We start from the raw sequence: 9,176 nt of genomic DNA, 5'->3' as shown, positions 1-9,176 counted from the left end.
TATATATATATATATGCTATTAACATTAATTTACATAATATAATCATATAAGTACAGTTACTCTTCTTATTTATAAATAAAAATTAGCCTTATATCTTTATTGTAATTGTACTTCAAAAAAATAAAGTTACCTTAACACTTTGTTTAATGTTACCTATGAATACTTTAAATTTGGAATTCTTATACAAATAAAAAAAGTCATCACGTATCATTTGATCTTTAACTCTCTGGTCGTTTACAATACATTAAATTTATTCAACACAAATTTCATTAGAACGTTTGATACGTTCTCTGTTATAAATTGAAATGAAATTATTAATACATTTATAAATGAATTTAATGATATATTATATAATAAAATTTATTTATGTATTACAAATTTATTAATAAAAACAAGATTAAATGTACAGAAAAAAACTTGCGGATCAGAGAGTTAATAACATGGCAAGTATTTGAGATCTTTATTAAATGTATGTATAGCATATGTTTTAATGAAGTTTTAATAAGTTTTGTTAAAAAAGTACAATAACTTATTATAACTAATTTATTTCAGACGTCATTTTTGTCTTAACTGCTGTTATATATAAACATACAAAAACAGCTTTTAAGCCAAGTAGCAATATCGAGATTAAATTAAATGTCATATGTATATAAAATCTATTTTAGTGTTTATGTACTCCAGCGAAGTGTACTTTTTTCCCTTGTCCATCTAAAGCCTCCATTAAGCTTGATGTAAAACTAAATTCTGAGCTACTTTCGTCTTCTTGACCTCTGAAAAAATAATATAATTAATAATCTGTTATATTAAAATGTTTCGGTTTTTTTTATGCTGATAATTTTCTCTTGAAAAAAGAGAAGACATACAGTGTATCAAGACTTGTTAGACTGCCATTCAATGTTGGCATACTAACAAAACCATCTATCTTCAATAATTCAAAGTAAGAATTAATAGTGGCCACATAAATTCCTTTTGAACCAGCTGTGCCTAAATAACGTGGACTAGATAATTCGATTAAGGTACGTTCAGGATTCCTTTCCGAAGAACTATATGCGTCTGCATCGAGTTTCACAATCTCGACAGATGAGAAATGAATAATAAATAAGTATGGTTTGCAGAATGCTAAAATAAGGTAATAAGTTATGTAATTAATGTACAGCATTAATATGTAAATAAAATGATATCTAGCAAAGGAAAATTATATTTACCAAAAGCAAATGGCAAATGATTCCACACTGGATCAATAGCGCGAGTTCTTCTACCATTTTCGTCTACAAATACACCAAACTCATTGTAGCATAGTAAAAGCTCCGCTGTGCCACATATATTTGAAATATTTAGAACACACACAGGAAATGTGCCAAGTTTCGCTGCACCAGATATTGCCGCTTTAATTGAGTTATTGTCTTCTTCTGGGAATTCTGTGAATATTGTTTTTTTTCAGAATTATATTTCTTATTCAGATATATTATAAATTTCTGTATCATGAGAAATTACTTACTAGTTTAAGAATTATGTATAATATATATATATAATATATATATAATTTTCTTTGTGTACTTACCATCTACAACATAAGTTTGCAGATCAATTTGTAAAAATTTGTCACAACCTACAATAAGACGATTTGTAGTAAATATAGCACAACTGCAAGGTGTATCAAATTGTGTATCAAATTTATAAAGCCTGACGAATTGTCCGAAATCTTCTTCGATTTTCCATTTCAATAATCTGCATTAACATATAAAATATTACATCTAAAATTCAATACGTTTCAATACTGTATTATGTTTATAAAAAATGAATTAAAAATTACATCACACGAGATGTGGTTGCGGCGCATAGTATATTGCCTTGTAATTGATAAAGATGGCAACTATCAGAGATAGATAGTACAGTCTTTGTACTGATTGCTGGTCTAGAACAGTCGGCGGCCAATGCATTATTCTTCAATAGCCTCAAGTTACAATATACTAATTCCCTGTATTCACCGGCTATCATTAAAGCCAGATCCAAATGAGAATGTAAAGAAAGCTGGTGTATTTGCTTGACACCGCGAATTGTAGTGAGCGTTTGAGATTTCGAAGCGCAATATGAAAAGAGACCTTCTTTCGCACCTAGCAAAAGTACATTTTCTGCACCCAGATCCACAACACAGTTCAAATCCAACTAGAAGTAAATGGATAACTTTAATATAAAATAGGAAAACGAGAAACTAATGCAAAATTTTATACAAAAAAATATTATAAAAGAAATAACTATTACAGTTAAATTTAATTTGTTGAATGAAAATTCTTAATCTTATCTTTTTGTATTTATTAGATTTTATAAAACTAATATGTGAGGATTTAGTTCAATCTTAACACGTCACTCACTTGATGTTTTTCTAATCTGAGTACAGTTTGATACTTTTTACATTTTGATATAGGATATGAATTTTGAACAGTAACACTCTTTAAAGTTTCAAGCCATTTCCTCTTATCAGCTTGACTCAGTGCCATGACGTCCAATCTAGATGAAGGCCAACAAGTTGTCACAGAATTCGATTCTATTCTAAAGATAAATGGGATGTCAGATTTTGCTGTATCCAATACATCAGGATGTTGCACTATTTCAGAAACATTAAAGCCATTATTCTCTATTAAATTTAAACGACTGATTGGTGCCACCCCCGCACATGGCTGACGTTCGTAGAGACACAGACACGGTTTTTCCAATTTCAAATACTTTCTCTCCCAGCAAGATTTTGATTTACTAGGAACTTTTACCCATCCTTCCATAGAAATTTCATTCTCTTTGTAAGGAGAATTTTGTAAATCCTGCAAAAAATACATATGAATATATAAATTGTTATGAAAATCACGAGATTATATAGAAATAAATAATAAAGTAAATTTAATTTTTTACTGCATCTGGTTTATCCGGCTGATCTATTGCCAAAGTCTGAACGCTATCTCCGATCGATGATAAACTCTCATCACTATCTCTATGAGATTTATGATAGTATTTAGACAAACCACTAGGTAAACCACAATTGGCAGGTACAGACACCGCGCATTTTAAATGCGTCATAATTTGACACTCGCTGCAGATTCGAGCATGTCTTCCGAACTGTATAGCCTCTGGACATGCTGCGCATTTTCCGGCACGCATAGGCAATTCAACATTAAATCTATGTGGAATGTTGTGTCCTATCCTTTGCGGAGATAATTGCCTAAGTAACGAGGTACTAGTTTCTGTGATATTCTTTACTTTTTTGCCTTCGCGTTCTGGCGTTGTCGGAGATGTAGGTGCAGATGCAGCCCTAGCTTTTTGGATTAACAGCTGATCTGTCAACGTCTTCACCTTCGCTTGTTCTTTAGCGAGCTGATTCTCCAATTCGCGATATCCCACAGGCATGCCTGTACCCATAGGTGGCACGTTCTCCTTCTGTTTCATACCAAGTATTTCGCATATCTTCGTCTTCTTTTTCTTACCACCTCCTTCCAATTGAAATTGCAAGTAATCAATCAGTTTAGTTTGTTGTTGTATAACACTTTCATACTTTATCTCTCTTTTCTGATAAAACTGTCTCATCTCTTCTATGACGGTTTCCAATTCTGCTATTCTTGATCTCAGTTCCTGACACTGATCTATGCTATTCTGCAAATTATCCCTAAGCACAAAATTTTCCTCTTTCAATTCATGTACTGTCGTCAAGTATTCGCTACTTTCTTCTTTCACGACTCTCGATTCTTCTTTAACAGCTTCTAAAGCATGACTCATTTCCGAGAAATCACATTCCAATTCACCACATTTCGTATTCAATTCTTCTACTTGTATAGTGAGTTCCTGAACAAGTTTCTTATACTGGTCTCTTTGAACGATAAGACCGTTTCTCTCGCTTTCTATATCACTTGTTTCAGATTCCAACTGTTCAATGTTACGTTCGGCAACTATTCTTCGTGTTTTCTCCTCATTTTGCGCAATATGTGCTTCACGAACTTTTGTTTCGGCAGCTTCTAAATCTCTTTGTAACTTCATTTTATCTTGAATCAGCATATTCTCACGTGTTTCATGATCGCTTGTTAATCTTTCGTAGTCCGTTAACTGCTCTTCTAACACTGTACAAGTTTCCTTTAACAACTCATTATTTATTTCGTACCCTTTGATATCCTGTTCTAGTTTTGCAATTTTAGATTCAAGATCTGTAACTGTCTGTGTCAAACGCCTGTTCTCGGCATTCTGAGTATCGACACGCTCTTGATTCGATCGTATTTGCCTACGAGTTGCATCCAATTCTCTACGTAACGACGCACTAGAAGTTTGTGAGTCTTCGATTTGATGATTAGCCTGAATTAAAGCCTAAGAAATATGAGAAACGAATTAAAAATAAATAACAAAAAATAAATTTTCTTATATTTTAATTTATGTATAAAAAATTAAGAAAATTTTAAATAAATATTTATAAAAAATATATACTCTTTGTGCTGAATCTGCTTGCATTTTATGCCTAGATGCCTCTTTTGTAATATCATTCAATGATGTCTTCGCGATATTTAATTCTTCCAATAATTTCTTTGAATTTTGCTCTTCCTCTTTTACTTTATCATTTAATTTTTTTAGCAACTTTTGATTCTCTTCCTGTAGAGTTTTTATTTTATCCTGTAGAGTTTTTATTTTATCCTCAGCTCGTTTAGCTTCCCTTACAGCTATACGTTTATCTAAGTTAGCATCTGATAATTCTTTTTCTTTCTTCCATAAATTCAACTGGGCTTGTTTTGCCGTTTGTTTTTCAACTGTTAATTCTTCTCTTAATGATTGAAGTTGCTGCTTCAGTTTTTCTGTTTCTTCTTGTCTGTGAAATACTTTTGTATCTGTGACCTCAACAATTGTTGCGCGAGTTGCAGATGGTACTTCATCTAGTTGTTTAAGAACAGCATTTTCTGTTTCTAACTTTGTAACACTATTTTCTAAACGTTTTAATAATTCTTCTAAATTACACACTTTGCGCAATTGTTCCTCTGCAATTAAATAACAATTAAATAATTAAATAACAGAATAGTATACAAAAATAATTCATAATATTTTATGTATAATTTTGTTTACTTTCTTTTTCCAAAGAATCTTGTAATCTTTTTTGCAATGTAATCTTATCTTGTGCCGCTTGTTCTAAATTTACAGCAAGCGCTTCACTTTGCTCTAAATTCATCATGGTTTCATTTAGATCAGATTTGGTAACCTATAAAACAAAATTATTGGATTAAAATTCAAATATAATATAAGAAATAAAACGGATTATTAGAACCAAATATCATTAGCCAATTATTATTATATATATATTATACATTATACATTATAAATAAGTTACACATATTTATACAGGAAATTCAATATTTGAAGTTTTTAGCAAATTTATTAAAGCTATCAATGATGGCACGAATGGTTCGATTTCCACCTGCATACACGCGATTTTTCATATTCTGGAGAATACTGCTCCATTTTGTATTTTTAAGAAACAATATTGCTCCAATACATGTGACTTTGGCTAACGATATCTAGTTTGGAGCTCTATAGTCCGCTTTCTTTCTTATATTTGAATTATATATTCATTTAAACCTATTACATTATATTATTACAATTATTAGATTTAACAATTCTTTATCACATTAATGGTGCATTCGGAGAGACACTATTAGCGCTACATCTGTCATTCTATCTTCATTATTTATTAGACATAAAACATACAAAGATAGAATGACATAAATAGCGTCTCTTCAAACGCATCTTAATTCTTAGTTCGCTTAGTTTCCTTCATAGTTGTATGTTTATCTAAGTTAATATTTAATAACTCTTTTTCTTTCTTTCATAAATTCAACTGAGTTTAGTTTGCCGTATATTTTTACGTTTGAAGTTGCTGCTTCAGGTTTTCTACTTAAAACATTTAGATTACTTACTTGCAATTGTTGTTTTAATTGTTCATTTTCAAGATTCATCCTTTCCAACTGTTTTTGCATAGTTGTAAGCAACTGTTCTGATGACTTTAGATCATCTATCTGTCTCGCTCTCTCTTGCAATTGTTTACGCAAAGCTTCGATCTCGGTGTCTCTTGCTGGTAACGTGGCTTGTATAGTACGTAACTGTTCCTGGCAATCTCTTAATTCATTTTGAGCAAGTTCTAAAGCAACATTTAATCTTGACTCGCGACAATGATTCGAATCCTGCTCGTTTCGTAACCTAGTCTCGAGATCTGTATTCTTTGCCGCTTCAAAGTCCAATTTTGCTCGTAAATCGGCCAATTGATTATGAGAGCGCACAGCAATCTCCTCTAACTTAATTTCTACGCCTTGAACACTTTGTCTACTTAATTCACGCGTTTTCGCCAAGGATTCTTTATATTGTGCCTAAACATTTATTAATAAAGAATTGACAGCATTGATACCCTTTGCCATTTTACCTTCATATATAATTTTTTTTCTTTTTAGATTTAATAACATTACTTAATGAATAATTATATTATGTTGCATTAATTTATATCATTATGACAAATTTAAGTTACCTACTTGAAATACGCGCAGCTTATCCAATTCTGCATTTGCAGTTTGCAGTTCACCTTCTGTTCTTTGTAAACGCGAACTCATTTCATTATTACTTGTGCATAATTCTGTTAATTTTACAGTTTGTGCTTCAATATGCTTATTTAATTGTGCAATTTTGTCTTTCTCTGCATTCTCCCATTTTCGCTTAGCATCTCTTATTAAGCCAAGCGCTCGAGTTTCTAAATCTCTTCTCTCTTGTCGCTCCAATTCTATCCCAAGTGACATAAAGTTTTACATAAAGTTTTTATCAAGTAATAAGAACATATCTTATATTAAGTAGAACAATCATGGGCTATAAAGTATATTTTTTTCCACGAATGTTTGTATTAATTTGTATTAATTGACAATATATGAATTTAATTATTAGAATTATTATTAAATTACATACCTAACGTCCTTTTAATGCCTGCCAGTTCTGATCTTGTAGTTATCAATTCTTTTTCCAGTATATCCCTCTCCTTATTGGAAGCTTCTAATTTTCGTGTTTTCTCCTCTATTTGAGATTCCATCTGAGAAAATCTCCTGACCTGATCCTGTAATTCAAATATTTTTTTTTGCTTCTCTTGAATTTCTTTATTTTTCACATCTAACTTCGTCTCTAACTCCATTTTTTCTTTAGAAAATTTATCTGGTTGTAGATGCTTAGGCAATTTATATTCTAAGTATGGAGAATGTCCTGATCCCGACTGAGATTCAGTTTCTGCAGCTTCAGCTACAAAGAATAAAATTGTATGGCACAGAAAAAAGATAAATCCATTTAAAAAAAAAATATATATATATATATATAGTAGCTCTATATTAACTAAAATAATAGATACAATTAAACAGGTACAAACCCAAACTTCTCCTAATGTTAGCTAATTCTGATCTTACAGTCACTAATTCCTGTGCTGACTTGTCTTTTTGTTTGACGCTTGCATCCAGTTTCTGTGACTTTTCGTCCGGATCACAGAAATACTTAGGTTTATTGTAAGGCTTCTCATAGACCTCCAGTGCCTTATATCGCTCGTATCGTGATCTCTCATTGTTTCCTAACTCCATGACTGATTATTTCCGAATCGCGTAATTATACTCGAATGCGTTTAATCATAGATCTGTAGATGAACTTTTGTGTAATATATACTTTTGGAACTTAAAGTAACATAAGCATATGTATGATATTTGACGAAAATTCTAATACAATCTACAGGAATAAAAAACAGACCTCATGACGGCGACCAATGACGACGCTCCGACTCGTCTTCAACAATTCTTCTTCTTCTTAATTAGTTAATACTCTTAATAACTCTTCACTCATCTGCCTCCACTCGTCTACAATGTCTACATCCAAGTTGATCAAAGTTTACGTTGCCACTATGCCACTGAACCGCACTGAACTTCTAACGGTCACAACCAACTTCGTGCGTACAATTTAAATATAATACGCTGCTTGCGACGTCAGAGTGCGCGCGTGATTTTAGTGAGAGGGGTGATCTCTGGTGATCTCTAGCGATAATTTAATGGGAAAAAGTCGATAAAGTAGATGTATAGATATAAGTATTATATCGCAGATTACGTTTACGTGATGGTAAATGTTTAGTATAACATTTCCCCTTCGAGTTTTCTGTAATTTTGTAAATTTGTATATTTTTACGTGTAGAATATATTTTGAAAAGGAAAATCACATCGCTCAAACCCTATTTCTTTTTTTATAATTTTACAGTTTTTTAGTCAGTAAATGAGAAAATAATAATTTAATTCTTTGCTTTAATTAATTAAAAATATATTATTTTTTTATAAAATTTAAATTATAGCAAAGAATGAATTGTAATTCATTTCTTTTTTATCCTTTTTTATCCTTTTTTGAGATATAAAAAAAACATTGAAATAAAAAAAGGAAATGCAACTTGAACTTTTTCTCTACAGTACAAGTTGCACAAAAGTTGCAGCAACATTACTGCAACATTGCAGCGACATGTTAATAGCAGTATTGCAGTGATAGTGCTGCAAATTCTGTGCTGTGGGAATTCCATCTCGATCAAAATCTTCGCATAAGTACACATATTTATAAAATTATAGGAAAATCGGAAAGAGACAATAAACATTTACTAAACATTTACTCATAAAATATTTACATATTGGTATATTTACATTAAGTTCATACGAATCTTTTTCATTTAAATAATACGACTAATGTAAAAAATATGACAGAATTAAGTTGATTGTTAACATGCTGACTTTAATATTGATAAATAAAAATATTTAAATGAGAAAAAAGTTTTGGTATTGTGTAATATAATGACAATGAATATAAGCTTAAATCATCCATAAATTGTTAACACAGATGATATGTAAAACATAGTTACATAAAGATATAAATTATTACATTTCAAACGCACAATCTTGCTCAACATTGAAAAAAATCTTAAGAAACTACAAGATAAATTATGAATTTAAAACAAAATTAAATTGATCTTTTAATAAAAATGCATCACTAAAGTTAAAGAATCAATTATTGAAATAATTTTCAACACACGCACACACACACACACACACACGCACACACGCGCGCGCACACACGCACACACACACACACACACACGCGCGCGCGCGCACACACA

At 31.1% G+C, this 9,176-nt stretch overlaps 1 protein-coding gene across 1 annotated transcript; it reads right to left on the bottom strand.

Annotated features, from left to right (window-relative positions):
- Positions 1 to 662: 662 nt before the first annotated feature.
- Positions 663 to 7,190, bottom strand: LOC105626384 (citron Rho-interacting kinase-like). Its single transcript, XM_012207685.1, has 12 exons — positions 6,965 to 7,190; positions 6,541 to 6,785; positions 5,935 to 6,381; positions 5,087 to 5,219; positions 4,460 to 5,001; positions 2,906 to 4,342; positions 2,374 to 2,817; positions 1,815 to 2,167; positions 1,563 to 1,729; positions 1,207 to 1,419; positions 865 to 1,120; positions 663 to 771 (listed from the first exon to the last, which is right to left on the bottom strand). Exons 1-12 carry the CDS (start codon positions 7,182 to 7,184, stop codon positions 663 to 665), a joined length of 4,566 nt encoding a protein of 1,521 aa, XP_012063075.1. The 5' UTR covers positions 7,185 to 7,190.
- Positions 7,191 to 9,176: the final 1,986 nt, after the last annotated feature.

The sequence above is a fragment of the Atta cephalotes genome (genome assembly GCF_000143395.1).
Source record: "Atta cephalotes unplaced genomic scaffold scaffold00005, whole genome shotgun sequence".
NCBI classification, from domain to species: Eukaryota; Metazoa; Arthropoda; class Insecta; order Hymenoptera; family Formicidae; genus Atta; species Atta cephalotes.
The sequence above is the reverse complement of the archived record's forward strand: the minus strand, read 5'-3'. Positions and strand labels throughout refer to the sequence as shown.

Coding starts and splice junctions, on each gene's coding strand:
- LOC105626384 (XM_012207685.1), bottom strand. CDS start 7,184: ATGGAGTTAGAGACGAAGTTAGATGTGAAAAATAAAGAAATTCAAGAG. Junction 5,002..5,086: donor AGATTCTTTGGAAAAAGAAA/GTAAACAAAATT, acceptor ATTTAATTGCAG/AGGAACAATTGCGCAAAGTG. Junction 2,168..2,373: donor TCAGATTAGAAAAACATCAA/GTGAGTGACGTG, acceptor ATTTACTTCTAG/TTGGATTTGAACTGTGTTGT.